Genomic DNA, 16,892 nt, shown 5'->3' on the forward strand with positions numbered 1-16,892 from the left:
CCTCTCCAGGGTCCAGACGCAACTTCAGAGAACACTTCTGAGCCTGGGCGTCGTCTTCTCTCCCCAGGTCACCTGTAGCAGATGACGCCACCCGGCCGGCTGCCCGTGAAGACCTGGGAAACCCACTCTTAGCTGCCTCTTCCCACCCCGGTGTCATCATCGGCCAGGTGTCCACGGACCTGACGGCCCAGAGGTACGGTGGGGGCTGGGCCCCATCCCTGAGGCCGCCCCTCCCCCTCCCCTCTTCTCCCAGGCAGCCCCACCCTGGCACAAGGCCTGCATGCCTCCTGCCCAGGGCTGGGGCCTTAGGGGGGATCTGAGGAGACACCAGGAGACCCCCCCCCGACAAAGGCCACTTCAGAGATTGGTTCCCTTGCGGACTTTGAGCACCTCTGTTTACAACAGGAGTCCTCCGAGAGAGATAGCGTGCTATTTATACCTTTTCAGGGAGTGACTTAGTTGGCTGCCTTCTGGCCTCCCCAGCAGCAGCTGGTTCGCTGCCTGTTGTTTTTCTGGGTGGTGGTCGGAGAAGAGCAGCCGGCAGCACAGTGGGGGGAGGGCCAGGTCCCTGTGCCCTTGCCGGGCAGCCGGGCCTAGGGTGGTGTGGCTTCTCCTGCCTCGTCTCCCGCTGGTCTGCCCTCACTCGCCCTGTGTGTACGTCACGCCCCGCAGCCCCAGCACCCACCACGGTTCCCCCGTACCCTGTGCGCGGCCCCAACTCAGGCCCCACCCGCGTGACCCTATCACCTCACCTTGGAGACTATGATTCCCACCTGTGAGTTTTGGGGGACTCAAACATTCAACCCACAGCACCACCTGTGGATTCCACCCCCCTCCCCGCCCTCCTGTGTGGAGTGGGGCCAGGGGAGGCAGAGGGTGCGGTGGGGAGGCGGGAGGGGAAGAAAACTAGGTGGAAGGGAGGCTTGCCTTCCCACAGAAGCAGGGCTGGTACCTCACATAAAAAGTATAAATTGCAATAAAAATTTTAAGAATATGTTTTGAAAAGAATTATTTTAAAAAGTGGGCTGGAGCATTGGCTGTAAGCCGCCAGAGAGAGAAATTGAGCAGGCCCCTCTCTTCCTCCCCCACTTTGCCTGCTCATTCTTCGGTGCCGTCCCCTCCCTTGTGTGGAGCTCCTCTTTCGGAACAGGGAAGCAGAGCGGGGGCACCCCCATCTCGGAGGCACCCCCTCTCGGGGGCAGTGCTCAGACAGTAGGGAAGGGATGTTGACCACCCCTTCTCTTTCTTAAAGCCCTGGAGGACATCAAAACTCGCCCTCTCCTCAGGGAAGAGCCCCAAACCCACTTAAAGTGGGGGAGCGCCCATCGTGCTTGTGGCCTCCCTGGACGGCACCGGAAACTGAGTCCGGACCTCCGAGAACATTCTGCAAAGGACTAGATTACCCATGGGCACTGTATTCCCTAGTCCCATCTGTTCAGAATGTCCTTTTTTTTTTTTAAGATTTTATTTATTTATTTTAGAGATGGGAAGGGATGGAGAAAGAGAGGGAGTGAAACATCAATGTGTGGTTGCCTCTCAGGTGCCCCCTACTGGGGACCTGGCCCGCAACCCAGGCATGTGCCCTGACTGGGAATCAAACTGGTGACCCTTTGGTTCTTAGGCCCACGCTCAATCCACTGAGCCACACCAGCCAGGGCCCCATCTGTTCAGAATTTTCAAAAACAGTTTTTTAAAGCAGCAGAATTGTTTCCCAAAAGGAACCTTCCAGCTGTATCACCATTTATTAAGCAGCGGAACGGGGTGCCCTGGTTGGGTCCGGAACCGCTGCTTTTCCCGCCGTCGGGAACCCGGACAGCGGGGTCCCTAAAGACCTGGCCGGCTCCCGCGGGCGCAGCTGGAGCACCGCTCTCCTGACTCACGCCCACGGGGGTCTCACTTCACCAAACATCAGAATAACCTGGTTACGGCCCAGAGTGCTGCCGCACCCCAGTTTCTGCTTCAGGGGGTCCTGGGGACAGGCCCGAGACTTTGAGTCTCCACCAAGGTGCCCAGTGAGGCTGCTCCTGCGGCTGCTGGTCCGGGGTCCGCCCTCGGGAGCCGCAGTCTCGTCCTCACCTGCCTGGCTGTGCACAGCTCCCCAGGGTCGGGGACGCCTGTCCCAGCTGCAGGTGGCTGAGTGTCCGATCTCCGCCTTCTGCTCGGAGAGCCAGGAGCGCGGGCAGCTCCTGCTTAGCGTCAGAGCCGGCGAGTGTACAGAGACTTTCAGAACTTCTCGCAGTTGAAAGCGCAGGGAACTCAGACTGACTTACAGCTTCTGTTTTTTCTCTTGGTCCGAAGCATGTGGTTTATTCTGGTTTCACCTGTTGGCACAGCAGATTTTTCTGTCCGTCAGCTATGGGGGTGCACCGGTGGGTTCAACTGTACCTTAGAGGGGAGCCGAACCTTTGTTCGAGCAAACACCTACCAAAAGCTGCATAAAATGGAGGCATTCTTTTCTTTTTTTTTAAAGATTTTATTTATTTTTAGAGAGGGAAGGGAAGGAGAAAGAGAGAGAGAAACATCAATGTGCGGTTGCTGGGGGTCATGGCCTGCAACCCAGGCATATACCCTGCCTGGGAATCGAACCTGCGACACTTTGGTTCGCAGCCCGAGCTCAATCCACTGAGCTACGCCAGCCAGGGTGCATTATTTTCTTAATTTAGAAAAATGGTCACCTAAAAGTCTTCTCCAGGTAGCAGAATTCCTTTGTGCCATTTAAAAGGAGCTCAGGGAGCAGGTTTATGTAACCAGCACCCAGCGCACTGAGTAAATGGGGGTGCGCCTACCTGTTTGTTCAGAGCCTTGGACTTTGCGAGGCCCAGCTGGCTGTGTTGTGGAAGAACACGAATCGCCATTTCAGCAGCTGTCAAATATTGACCGTTTCCTACGGTTCACGCTAACATGGGCTTTTATTGTTTGCATTTGTCATGGTTTCGTGAATTGCTTTATCCGTGTAGGTAGATCACGTGACTTTCTTAACAGTTAAACTTGCCTGTCTGAGGTCGGTTTCCTCAGTCATCGGTCCCCCCATCGCTGCAGTCCCCGTAACTGGGGCCGTAACTGGTGCCCATCAGGGCACCTCGTGTCCCTGGGAAGAGGACCCAGGGAGCTGCACAGGGGAGGGTGGTGGGAACTAATGACCTGGACCACCCTACCCAGATGAAAGACTCTTGTGCAGTTTGGGACGCTGTTTGTGACTTTTCCTTCGTCAATATCTCCTTCCCAATTCAGTTTCCCTTGAGCCTAGCACGACAGTAATTCCTGGCGTCTGGGCACAGACTCGCTGTGTGAGGGGAAGGGGGCGAGAAGACAGACGCTGGGAAGGAGCCGCCACGCCAGGTCAGGGTTAACGGTGCGCAGCCCCCCCCCCCCCCACTCCCCGGCTGGCCGTCAGCGGTGTCGGGAGCCATTCTCATTCTCACGTGGGCTGGGGTTCCCGTGCCGGTGTATCTCTCTCCGGCCGCTCGAAATAGCTCAGTGGGTCTGCCTTGGAGTCTCCAGCCCATGGGCAAGCCTCTCTGGATGCCTTCTGACTTTGCCTCTGCTGCTGCTCACTGGCTGCGTCTCCGGGGTGTGTGTTGTATCTGCCGTCGCTGGACTCGTTTTGTCAAATCCCAGGCTCGGCTGGGCTGCCTGTCCGGCGCTCCGGCCTACCGAGCCCAGCTCCCCAAACCAACAGTTTCTGCAGGAGCCCTCGCCTCTCTGCAGCCTGCATCTCACTTTCCATCCGAGCTGTCTCTGGCCTCGGCTCTCGCCCCATGATGTGATCGTGTGCACTTGGGGATTTCAAGGAGGAAAAAAAAAACCCAAGAAGGCTGTGAGGGAGGCCACTGTGCTAATGCCTTCCAGATGGCGATGCGGAACGGGAGATGAGACCCCATCCACCCATCTGGCCCCGCAGGACCTGATAGGTTGGGCCTGTATCTTGGGTGACAGCCAGGGTCGCGTTGGTGTTTGTCCCCCGGACAGGGGCTGAATTTGGCAACTCTGGCTTCTCTCTGAAATGAAAGTTGCCATCAGCTCGGTGAGGGATCCGCCGGGAAGGACTCAGGAGCTCTGAATGGGGAATCACAGGACGGCCGTCGCTGATGGGGACTCGTCTCGGCTGGACTCGCTGGTCAGCCGGGCCGAGCGCAGGCCCTGCACGGATGTCCCCGCGGTTCTCCGGCCCCGCGTGGGCGGACGCCGTGCCCGGACCTTGGCGAGGCACGGGATCAGGGAGGGCACTCTCCGACCCGTTAGTGGCGGCCCCTGGGGGGCCTGGGTTGGGAAGATCCTTGGGGTCTCGTCCAGCCGGGCCCACGCAGAGAGAATGCTTTGATCAGTAAGTCATGTCTGTCTGCGAAAAGTACGGCGGTTGTGTGTGTTCTTTGTCAGTTCTCCTCTTAAAGGAAAATAACACACGCAAATTACATCATTCCCTTCATCTTCCAAAAATATAGACACTCTATGGGAATCCGAATTCAACTTTCTGTTACTCCAATAAGGTGTGGAAAAAAGTGATGAACTCCTTCAGTGGGAAAAGGGGCCTGGACTTTTACGGCTAGAAAGTCGCCCTCCCCTCCCCCCGGCCCACTCCCCGGAGGAGGAGACCCGGGGGAAGAGTGTAAATGCCCTGCGGAGGTCAAAGGCGAACAGATGTGCAGACCCCCACCTCCATGCTGTTCCTGTCCCTGGGGGGAGGGGGCGGCAGCTGTCAGGAGTTCCCCGAGGGCTGGAGCGGTGCTGGGTATCGGAAAGGGCCCAACTCCCTCGCAGAGAATAATGTCTTTAGGAGGAGTCCCTGCTGCTCGAGGGAGACTTGGGCGGAGACAGGAGCTGTCCTTCTGCTTCTTGCCCCCGCCGTGGCCACATGGCAGTCTGGCAGCTCAGGCGGCTGACAAGGAACCTGTGCAAGCTCCTGCTCAGGGTCTGGAACCAGGGCTGGCCTCGTGGGCACCACCTGGGCTGGGTTCGGTGCTGTGATGCTGCCGTCTTTGAAATTCTGGCACTTTCAAAACGGGGGTGCTCACGTTTTCACTTGCCTTCATTTGCCATTCCGTTTGGCCTCCAGATTATTATATTGCTGGTCCTGCCTCAGAGGGTTGGGATTCCAAAAAGATAGGACAGTTGTCCCACCGTTGGTGGCCTGTGGGTGGCATGCTCGGGAAGCCGGGGCAGCCAGCTGCGCTGTGCTGAGCGATTTAGACCAGGATGGTCTCCGGTAGGAGGAAAGGACATGTTAGCAGAAAACAGACGCTCAGAGGTCGGGCCCAGCCCAGCGTGGCAGAGCAGGGTGGGCCAGGCTTGGGTGGCACCTCAGGATGACTGGGGGGTGGGCTAGGAGCGGGTCTGAGAAGGGCAGGTGGGCATTCGGGGCGGGGTCTGCTTGAGCAAAGACACGGAGGCAAGGAGCGGCCAGGAGCACTGTGGGGCTAGCTGGTGGGTTAGAAGGGGGAGAGGACAAACCTGGGAGGGGACAGAGATGGAATGTGGGCGCTGGAGCCTGGGGAGTCTCGTCTGCCTTCCGAGGCAGGAGGGGGTCGTTGTGGGGGGGCGGTGTTAGGCAAGGGAAGGACCCAGATGCACAGGGACAGAAGGGGAGGTGGGGTGTGCAGGAGCCCTGCTCTCAGAGGCTCAGGCCTGGACCCGCAGAGGTGGCCAGGACAGAGAGGCTTCCGGAAGGAGAGGGGAGATGACTCAGCAGGAAAAGGAGGTGATGATGGGGGACGAGGGCGAGAGAGCCGGAAGCGTCGAGGACCATCCCGGCTTCTGGTGCCAGGGCCCGGTCGGCTGGGGGTGCCGCTCACCGAGCTGGGGAAATTCAGGGGAGGAGAAGGAAGAGGGTTCGGCGGGAAGAGAAGGAGTCCCGCTGGGGCTGGGAGGTGTCCGGGGGGAGGGGGGTCCATGTGTCAGAGCTTCGGTCGTGAGTCACTGAGCATTCCCCCGTTGGAGGCTGACCTCCTGGGCCAGCAGCAGGCTGGGGTCCTGGAGGCAGGGAAGGCAGCATTCCTGAAAGAGCTGTTGAGTCATTTGTTTGGTGCCTTTGGCTGACGGGAGCAGGCCCGGGCAGGAAGGGTGGGGCCCTGGTGGTCGGGGCCAGCCGAGGGAGGGCGCCCGGTCTGCAGGCTGGAAGAGGCTGCAGAGCCCGGCGGAGCCGGGGCGTTGGCAGGGGTGGGGGCCTCGGGCAGCGGGCGGCGTCCTCGGTAGAGCAGTGTGACTGTCCCAGTGTGTCACCCGAAGGAGTGGGCCCCGGTCTGAGGGCACAGGTCCAAGGCAGTCTCCCTGCCCCTCTGTCTCGGTTTTCAGAGACAGACATCTTTCCCTGCGCATCCATGCAACACCCTTAAGGGAGTGGAACCGCAACCCGGACGCCTTTCCTCAGTTCGGGTTCGGTGAATGAAAACCACGGTGGGGTGGGCAGAGCATGGAGCTTGGCCCATGGGATTTCCTCAGGAAGCTAAATTGGGGTAGTTTGGGTTCATAAGTGGCCTATTTACTGTTTACGAATATGAATAAATACAGGCTTCCAAATGATGAGAATGGCTCTTAGAGAGCCTAAGAGCCCCCGTCGTTTGTATTGTTTGAGTCATTCCCTTACAACACGCGTCGTTTTAGCTGCTGTCCGAGTTGCTCCAGTGGGCAGTGTGGTCAAGCACCGCGTCACTCCAGCTGCGAACCCACTCCGCACTCCTGCTGGGCCCCCTGTCTGGGCACTTCGTCCTCGCTCGGGGTCATTGCTCTCTGCTTCTCTCCTCGCGGGTTCCAGCCCTGTGTCCGCTCCCGACACCCCGCTTGGTCATAGCCCCTTGGGACACCCCGTTCACCCTCTGTGGCCTGGCGAGATGTGGGGACACTGGGGTGAACATGACAGATGCCACCCTGTCCTCAGGGAGCTTGGGGTCCAGTCTCCCCAGTAGCCCTCAAGTCCTCTGTGATCTGTGTCACCAAGGAGGAGCGCAGGGGCTCCCAGGTATATATATCAAAGGGACTCTCTTAGAAATGGACATGAAAAAGCGGGGACAATTATGACACCATAAGCAATAACATACAATAGACAAACGAAAAATGAAAGTGGCCGTGGCAGTGGTTAAGGATCTGCTGCCTGGGTTCACGTCCTGGCTCCACCCTCTACTAGCTATGTGCCCTTGGCTGGGTGACCTCACCTCTCAGAGCCTCAGTTCCCTTCTCTGTTAAGTGAGCATGAGGACACCCTCCTCAAAGCATTGTTGGGAGGTCACCTATGTGAAGCACTCAGCACAGGACCAGGCATCCCGTGCTGGGCTTGTAGGACTGGGCACCCAGCACAACGCACCTTGGCGGGGCACCCTGTGAGGGTGAGCTGCCGCTGTTTCTGTAGCTGTTGACTGGTGACGGCTGAGCGGAAGCACGGAAGCTGAGGGCTTGCTGGCTTGGCCCAGGGAGAGGGTCGCCAGCCCAGGAGGCAGTGATGTGGGTGTGGAGGGGGCCCGGCCAGTTGGAGTGGAGCGGAGTGAGCGTGGGCATGGGCAGTGGATGTGGGGGTTGAGGCCGAGGCCCGGCTGCAAGACCTGCTACGCTGTGTCAGGGATTTGGGGCAAGACCGAGACTTCTTTCAGTGGGTTGGGGCGGGCCGCCCTCGGCAGCTGCCCTCCAGGCCGGGAGCCAGCCTCGCAGGTGGAGCTGGAGGAGATGGAAGGTAGCCGGGCGTTGCTGACCCAGAAATCCGGGTCTGGCAGGTCTGCAGTCCAGTCCGGGGCTTCCTGCAGGTGCTCGCGCCCGGGGGGGAAGGAAGGAGCCCCCACCTGCAGGGTTGTGAGGCCTCCGGGCAGGCTGGATGTCAGGCCGGGTGTCAGGCTCTCGGTGCTGAGTCATGTAACTCCCACGCGGCCCCTTCAGCCCGGCCACCGCCCCTGTGGCCACCTGGAGAGCCACGCCCCCCACCCCCAACCTGAAAACTGCTCCAGGCTTTAGTCTGTGGCAGGTGTTGCTGGCCTTGCTTTTCGCCAAAGGGGAAAATCAACCTGCTACGAGCTCCAAACCCGGTGACTTTTGTCCTCTGAGGGGGTATTTGAGGAGGGCCGTCCTATCCCAAGAGTGTCTCCCTGCACTCCAAGCGCTTCCCCGGCTGTCCAGCAGGGGGCACTCACCCACTGAACGTGGGGCCTTGCTCTGCTGTGGAAATCCAGCAGGGACAAGGTTTCTTGATTACCCATCAGCCTTTTTGCCTTGACGTTTTTCTTACCCTTGGGTTTTGGGGGCAAATCTCAGGGAGTTTACAAGGTTATATTTTGGTTCCCAACTCACATGGAGTATAAAAGAACTATTAGAAGTGGTCGTATAAAAGCCCTCTTCCCCAAAACAAAAATCAAACAAGACAACTCACACACAGTGTCCTGAACAGCCAGGCGGCCTCTGTCACAGACACCCAGGTTCTGCCAGAGCCCAGGAGGGAGGGACCCTTGGCCTGGCCTGGGGGCTGCTGCACGGCGGGGCGCACCTCCACGGTGTCTCAGCCGGTCCAGGAACCGGGCGGGGAGCCCAGGGGAGCAGTGTGCTGGGTCTTTAAATAGCCCGTCCCGTGTGGGTGGGTGGGTCGGGCGGGGTGTGCAGGCCCGATGAATGTGCCATTGAGGAGCCGAGTTCCACTGGGAATAATTCTCCCTTTGTGTCCCAGCACCTCCCCAGCCGCTGCCCATGCGGGTCCCTGTCCCCCGGCCTCACAACACGCGTCTCTGCCTTCCGCCTCGGCGAGTGATGGAGTAGAAGCCCCTGCTACCTCCTGCCAGGGTCTGGCCAAGGACTTGACCAGGTAGGGTACAGAGCCCTGTCCCTGCACAGCCACTGGCCCTGGTGGTCTCTACCCCTGGGCCTCAGGGGTGAGCTGAACATGGCATGGCGCCAACAAGGCGTGGACAGTTTGACCCGCGATGCCATGTCTGTGATCGTTTGGGCGGTAGCTGATCTGATGTTTTCCTCTGTTAGCAAGTTCTCCATGTTACCAAACCCCGTGGTCTGGCTCGGTGGCACGGGATGGGACAGGGACAGGGACAGGGACCAGAATGGCTGTGATCCCATTGCCTTGAGCACACCCTCCCCTGCACCTTCCCGGTGTTGCCAACTCCACTCTCCCCGTGGCCTGGATCCAGGGATCCCAATAAACTTGGTCTTTTCCCCTCCGGCGGTTCCCTGGAGGTTTTCAAAGCCAGTTTCGAAAACGCAGGGAGGACAGAGTGGTTTTGCTGAACCAGAAGCCGCCGTCACCAAGCCTGGGCCCCGTCTGAGGTGTCTGTTGCTCCCGTGATTCAGAGATGCGTCCGCCACCTGCCCCCATTCCCAGCCACGGTGCCCTCGTGGGAACTGGCACGCCTCCCACGTGTTTCCACCGTGGACACGCGGCTGTAGCCCGTGTCACATCTGGGCCTTGGAGGGGAGCAGCAGGGCAGCGAGACCTGGTGTCTCAGCAGAGGAAGCCGGGGGCAGCGTCTCACTGCCGACTGACAGACGTTCTGTGCTCGAGAACGTGCTGGCCGACTTCCCGCCACCGCCTCCTGCATCCCATGCTGCTGTGGAAGTGACACAGGCCCAGGACAAACGGCTTTCCTCCCCGAGTTGCCCCGCCCCGCCCCTCCCCCATGTCCACTGGTAACCGTTCGCCGTGGGGGGAACAGATGTGACCGAGAGAGGCCATGGGGAGCGGAGAGAGCTTCCTTTCTCCGCTTGCCAGCCCTGCCCGGAGCACAGAGCTCCTCCTGGGAGGGACGCTGTCCACGGCAGTGGCCAAGCTTCCCGCAGGCCCTCCCTTCCTGCGCCTCCCCACCCCTCCCTGGCCGACCGGCCAGAACTTTTGGGAGAGCATCATGCAGGGATCAAGTGAGCCCCAAGAGGCCGAAGCCAGGTTGGGAATCTGAGGATAAAGAATTTCCAGGAATGCACGCTGATGGCCTGCACTCAGGCCAAGGCAGCCACGGCTGACCACGGGGTTTGGGATTCTGGGAGGAGGGGGGGTGTGTTGCAAAGAGCCTGGTGTGTTGCCCCATGGGCCGGGCAGGGCGTGACCCTGAGCAAACAACATCCCTGTTCAGAGCCGACCTCCCACTCTGCCTGCTGGGGACAGCGGCCCCTTAGGAATCGGTACCTTGGAAACCGGGCTGAGGGCTGCCTGGACAGACCAGGAAAACATGAGACAGAGGAGAGGTAGCCAAGTATCTGCTGGGAGGAAGCTGGTTCCATGGTGCTGGAGCTGGAGGCCAGGGGACACACCCCTAAAAAAGGTGTCCGGAATGTACCATGGCAGGAGGGGCGGGGGGCAGGTGGCTTCAGCTCACCGGGGGCTCTGGTGCGTGCCCCCAGGTCCTGCCTGCTGTGGGCAGCCCTGAACCGCTGCCATCTCTTTATCAGCACTTCTCCCAGACTCTCGAGCCTTTCCCAGGCAGGAAAAGGAGTGCAGGGCCCTACTCTCCAGCCCCTCTGAGGGCGGGACCCTTCCGCCCAACCCTTGAAAACTATTGCACAACCTCGCCCTTAGAGCCAGCTCCCGGGCTGCTCAGAGCTGAGGCTGCGGGTGCGGTGGGGACCGTCCCTTGTCTTCATGAGGTTGTAGATGCTCATGCTGCCAGGTGACAGGATGCTGCCCTGAGCAGACGCGTCCCATCGGCCTTGTTCCTCGTTTACTTAGACCGAGTTTCACTTCGATCTTCCTCCTGCCTGGAACACCCACTTCCCACGGGGCCGCCCAGGCCAGGAGATGGTGTCAGCATCCTGGCCAGACGAGCAGAGGCCATGGACCTGGGTCTCAGTCTGTGAATGGGAACCAGCTGCCCAGCATCCCAGTGTTGGTTGGCTGGCTGGCTGGCTGGGCATGCCCGGAAGCTCCGTCTTGCTGGCTTCGGTGGGAGCCGCACCGGCAGAGGGAGGCTGTTCCTTCACTCTCCACAGGAGTCTGGCAGGAGGCGGCCTCCTTGGTCTGGGAGGAGCGGGTGGGGACAGGGCGGGACCCCTGAGGACCCCAGCCCTGCAGCAGAGGATAGGGGCTGCCAGGGGGCTGCTCTGGCCCTGCTCACTGGGGCACAGCCAGGAGGAGCTCCAGGGCTTCAGCTTGGGACCGCATCTGGGCTGGAGTCCCTGGGCCCCTAGGGCAGCGGGGAAGGGAATCCGACCTGGCATGGGGTTCAGTGAGGAGGAGACAGAGCCATGGAGCTTTGAGGAGCCAGCAAAGGCGAGCCTGGAAGTGCCCAGCGCAGCTCTGCGTGGGTGGAAGGTTCTGGGACAGCCGAGGCCCAGGGGCCTGCCCTCCGATCCCAGCTGCCACTCCGTAACTCCAGGTTTCATACTGCAGGAGGTCACTTTTCTTCCAAACCAAGGGTTTGCCGTTCAGCCCTGGGACCCGGCTAGAGGTGTGGAGGCAGAGGTGCCAGGATCGGGTGGAGAAATGGGCCCCCAACCCTCGGGACAAGTGGGGACAGAGACAGGGCCCAATGACATAGGGTGGGAGAGGGGCTTCTGGTCAAAACACACCCAGCTCCGGGCCCCTCCCTGCCCGGGGTTGCTGTCCTTTGCTGTGAGTCTGCACGGTGAGGCTGGGGCTGCAGGGCTGGTGCTGTCAGCAGCAGGAAGTGCCGAGTGCTCGGAGTCTAGGTGGATCGCATAGTGCACGCTCCGCTTTGGGTCTGTCCATTCATCCAGCCGTTTGCCCTTCTGCTCCGTGGGCGAGGCCTGAGTGGATTCTGAGCCACGCCCCCTGTGTGTAAGGGGTGGGGGGAGGAACGTCAAGTTGGAGAGACATGCCCCTGGGCCGTTTATGAGCTGTGTGACTTTGGGCAGGTTACTTGACCACTCTGGGCCTTCATTTGCCCATCTTTAAAATGAGGCTGGTAGGTAATTGGAGGAAACGGGAAGCACTGTAGCTCAGTGCTTGATGGGAGGGAGGCATTTAGTCGATGTTGGCGCCCCCTAATGGCCAGCAGTGCCAGGGGTGCGGGGGTGAGGCAACAGAGGGATGGCTGCTCTGGAAGTGGACACAGCATTGGGGTTGGTGGCCACCGTAGCAGGCAGTCATCAGATTTGGAGGGGCCCAGAGCCAGGCCGGGGGGGAGTTGCTGGGGTCCTATTTTTACCCCATTGCACAGATGAGAAAACTGAAGAACAGGGGCGTCAGGTAACTTCCTAGGGTCGGTTACAAAAGATTCGGGTAAGGAAAATTGTGCCCTACCATCATTGATCCTTTTGACTTAGTTGTCTGAGGAAGAGCGTTTACTTCAAACCTCATTCCCGGGCAGCCAGCCTGCTCCTCTCTGCCCCAACCACACACAAGAAGACCAAGACCTGGACTGGGGGGGGGGGTCTGAGGTCAGGGGGGCTGTGGAGCGTGGCTCTGGGCTCTGCACGTGATACTGGTGGGAGACCTGGTCCCCTCTCCTCTGTGTCTCTAAGCACAGGCCTGTCTACCCATCTGTCCATCCGTCTGTGCACACAGTCACTGGGGACTTCCTCGGTGCCCAGGACCGGGCTAAGCGTTGGGCAGTTGGGCATGCTGTGGGGCGTAAAGGAGGCGTGGCCTCGGACCTCCAGGAGCCCACACCTCTCTCTCTAAGGGGAAACTGGCTGCTAGGGCTGCTGGGGGTGACATACCCTAGCTCGAAGGGGTCAGAGATGCTCATCTCCTGGACCGTGCTGGGGGTCAGAGGCAGCCCTCTGACTCTCGGGCTGGGCGGCCCTGCCCTGCGGACATGCTCACCTAAAGCAGGAACATACCATCTCTTTCTGGACTAAAAGCTTCAATTAGACACACACACACACACACACACACACACACAAAATGTACATATACCTGCACTTATTCTGCGCCCGATTTGTACACATCACCAGCCCTTGAGAGTTGTCAGGACACCTGGTGACGTCTCAGCACATTTCCTTGAGGTCAGCAGCGTGAGGCAGCATTGGGACAGTCTGTTTTCATGGAAAGTCTGTCTTCACATGAGCAAATCAATTCCTGTAAATCTGAGTATGAGGGAGAAAATCCCTTCCCTTAGGCACAGCTATAAGCTAATTGCATCCAGTGATGAGTAGGCAGGTGCAGAGGGCATGTGCACAGTCAGGGTCCCTTGGGTGGGTTAGGGAAGAGAAGGAGAATTTTATTTATTTTTATCTTTTTAAAAAAGATTTTGTTTATTTTTAGAGAGAAGGGAAGGGAGGGAGGGAAACGTCAATGTGTGAGAGATACCCTGGTTGGTTGCCTCTTGTGCGCCCCCTACCGGGGACCTGGCCCGCAACCCAGGCATGTGCCCTGACTGGGAATCGAACCAGCAACCCTTTGATTCACAGGCTGGTACTTAGTCCACTGGAGACACACCAGCCAGGGCGAGAAGAATAGTTTTAGGGCTCATTAGTGTAAAAGTGCCCCCACACATGCCTACAAAAGCACGTGCATGCCCCCACACGCCCACACATGCATGCGTGCGCGCACACTCCTCCACACTCTGCCACACTTTCTGCTAATGACGCTCTCAGGAGATGCTCACGGGTGCCATTTCCGGCCCAGCCGTTCTGGGTTCCCGCCCATCCCGGAGCCCTGACTCAGCAGTTCTGGTCCTGGGCTCCAGCTTTCGGCCGCCCCTCCCACAAGCAGGGCAGCCGGTGTCAGGCTCCGTGCGGCCGCTACTTAAGCGTGGGAACTAACTACTCCCTGCTTACAATGCAGGAAGGGCCCAGGGGTTCAGTGCTTCCCAGCCAGCTCGCTTGCCTTTTCATCTCGGGAGCACCGGCGCCCCGAGCAGCCCCTGGGGCCACCGAGGGGAACCAGCTTCCACTGCCAGTGGGCAAGACCTGCATGTCTCAACCTGTTTTTCCACAAGTCAGCTTCGCACTGGTATTTTTTTGGCAGCCGAGAGATCTCATCTCTGTTTACACCTGAACGTTTTCCTTAAAAGGCCTCTTCCCCCTCCTCCCCTGCAGCCTCTGCAACCAGTAAGCTTCAGCTCTGGAGGAACTTGACGGATTAACACATCAACGTTCAAACCGAACACAGTGTTTAAGCTCCTTTAGCCGGACCGCAACATTTGTATAGCGCTGGTGGGATTTTCTGTTCTTCCTGGGACTAGTTCCCCGAGAAGAAAGAGAAATAAAACCGGTCCCATTTCTGAGCCCAAACAGAGGCAATTACCTAGCCCCGGAGAGTCAGTCGGTTTTCTCTGCCCAGTTTTGAATGACACTGGACTTTCTTTCTAAGTACAAGCTTGCACTTCGGAGGTTAGAGTTTTACTTGGCCACATGTCTACCTTGGGCCTCCCGGTGGGGTTTTTCCCCCTGTGATCTTAAACCTAGTTTATAAAAGTAGTCACCTGAAGGGGTCTGGATTATCTAAAGTGAATTGTTACCTGAGAAAGGCCACTTAAAAGGAACCCACTCAGTAAGTAAGGAATTGTAGTGGGGCAAATGTTTAACTGGAACTTTACCTTGAAAAAAAAATTATGAAGAGGATTTGCTTTCTATTTAACAAGGTGCAGACTTTGATGATAACCATATGCTCATGCTTCGAATGAGCAAAGATTTCTGGCCGAATCTTTCTGCCGTGGTTTCAGGGTTGCGTACTCTCCGCCTCACGACAGGCCCTCCCGGCCCACACAGAGCCACTTTTCTGTAAACACAGAAGGACTCGAACGGTGTCCCGAAGGCTTTCTCTCGTTCTTTGGCCTCGGGTCCTCTCCTTGAAGCCCCCACCCCCCCATCCTGGTGGGCTTCCCTTCCTTCCGCAGTGGTTCAGACCCCCAATTTCTCCGTGGCTCCCGCTGGCTTTTCCAGCCGTTCCCCAGGCTCTGTCCCACGGGCTCCACGGTGCCCGGCGTTTTCGGTGGGGCGTGTCGTTTGCCGTTGGTGGCGCTGTATGTCTGGCCCAAGGAAGGACAGGAGGCAGCTGGCAAGGTCTTGGGAAGCCAGGAGGAGTGCCCGGCGAGGGGAGGCCTGGGTCGGCTTCGCTGGGGGACATCTTCCTCACGCCGACCTTTGCTTCCCCGTGTGGCCTTGTCGCTGTGAGCACGTGGACGGTGGGCCCCTCCGTGCAGGACGGGGCAACCAGAAACGCGTTCTCTGGGAACCTCCCGGTTGCGTGCCTACAGGGATGGCTGGGGGCGGGGCCGAGTAGCGGCCGACACGCCCTCCGAAGCAGCCATGGGAACGTGCGTGTGGTGTCGGCAGGAGGACACTCTCGCAGGGCTCGCCCGCCCGAGGCACCGTCCGCTGGTGGAGGGCCACGCGAGAGCGCCTGGCGAGACATCTGTCACAAAAATGATGACCTGTATTTATTTATTATCTATTTTTAATCAGCTAGGTTTTCTGAATTCTATGTCTGACGATTGTCTCCTCTTTGGCTTTCGGCCACTGGACACTTACAGCCAGGCCTGCAGCTACCCCGGGGGCTCGGGTCCGTGTCTCTGGCCTGGCCTTGCCCACTCTGACTTCCCCCCACTGTTAGCCTGGCTTCCTTCTGTGCCGTCCCAAATCGCAAGCTTGAGTCCTTTTTTTTTTCTTACTTTTTTCAAAATTATGTAGAGCATTACTTGTTTAAAAATTCATCTTAAGAATATCTCCTATTGCCCTGGCTGGCATAACCCAGTGGATTGAGCTTGAGCTGTGAACCAAAGTGTCACAGGTTTGGTTCCCAGTCAGGGCACATGCCTGGGTTGCAGGCCATGACCCTCAGCAACCGCACATTGATGTTTCTCTCTCTCTCTCTCTCTCTCTCTGTCTCTCTCTCTCCCTTCCCTCCCTCCCTTCCCTCTCTAAAGATTTTATTTAATAAATAAATAAAATCTTAAAAAAAAGAATATCTCCTATTATCGCCACCTCAACAAAGATGAATTAATCTGGTAACGAAAGAAGGTTATTCATATGGATGAGACCTCTCAACGTTAATTTGCCTTTCGCACAGGCCCTGGGGTTTTCACAGCCCCGCCCCCACCCCTCCTCCTCTGTAAACACAGGGTGGGGAGAAAGTAGGTGGGATGTTGTGCCTGTGGAAGATAATACAACAATTAATAAATGCTAATGCGAGAATACACTGCGTGCTCCGTGTGCTCACAGCGGTACACCCGCCTTTGCTCCACCCTCTATGGGGAAGGCAGGGAGGGAGACGCACAACAGACCAGCCCTCTTCAAGGAGTGAGCCAGAGAACCTTCTGGAAAAGATGGGGTTTTGCCTGAGCTTGAATGTCAGCCCGAGAGAACCACGGAGACCCCCGGGGGAGAAGCACGAGAGACGGAATGTTGGGGCGTGTGGTGACCGGAACGCCCGTGGCCCCCAGCAACCTCCTGCCTTCTCTCTGTGCCTCGTGAGACTGAGGACTCGCTGGCCCTTTTTCGTGTCCCTTGAGGGTTTTGGGTTTTTTATAAATTGATTTTAGCAGAAGAGGGGAGGAGAGACATGGAGAGACATCGATTTGTTGTTCCACTTGCACTGACACACTCATTGGGTGTTTCTTGCATGTGCCCTGACTGGGGATCGAACCTCGACCTTGGTGTATTGGGAGGACGATGCTCTAACCACCTGAGCTACCCAGTCAGGGCCCCCTCTGAGGTTTTATGCGCAGGTGTCTGTCTGTGCCTGTACATGGCAGGGCAGGAGAGCGGCAGCATCAGACACAGACACAGACACGCAGCTGAAGGGAGACGGACGAGGCGGGGAAGCATCAAGGCTTAGATCTGCTGGAGGCTGAGACGATGGGAAGGTCTGTGGGCTGGGCAAGACCCACCCCTCCTGGAGCTGGGACTGGGTGCTGGGTGCCGGGGAGGGATTGAGAGAGCTGGGGAAGTTGGGGGGAGGTGGTGCCTCCTCAGTGGTGAGGTCACAGCAAGGACCCTGGGTCTGCTTGAAGGCAGGATGGAGCAAGAGACGGGACCCAGGCCAGAACACAGAACTGGGACTTACTTCCCCCTGAAGG

The 16,892-nt window shown here is 58.4% G+C and overlaps 1 protein-coding gene across 3 annotated transcripts in view; it reads left to right on the top strand.

The window, feature by feature from the left end:
- TACC2 (transforming acidic coiled-coil containing protein 2) overlaps nt 1-16,892 on the top strand; it is a 166,591-nt gene that overhangs the window by 75,885 nt on the left and 73,814 nt on the right. For 2 of the 3 annotated variants that reach the window (XM_036027415.1, XM_036027417.1), the window contains 2 exons: nt 68-193; nt 8,636-8,770. In XM_036027415.1, the coding sequence (XP_035883308.1) occupies nt 68-193; nt 8,636-8,770 (261 nt within the window). The remainder of the gene's footprint in view (nt 1-67; nt 194-8,635; nt 8,771-16,892) is intronic. The other variant, XM_036027416.1, reaches the window with a different exon arrangement.

The sequence above is a fragment of the Phyllostomus discolor genome, chromosome 5, assembly GCF_004126475.2.
Source record: "Phyllostomus discolor isolate MPI-MPIP mPhyDis1 chromosome 5, mPhyDis1.pri.v3, whole genome shotgun sequence".
In the NCBI taxonomy this organism is placed as follows: Eukaryota; Metazoa; Chordata; class Mammalia; order Chiroptera; family Phyllostomidae; genus Phyllostomus; species Phyllostomus discolor.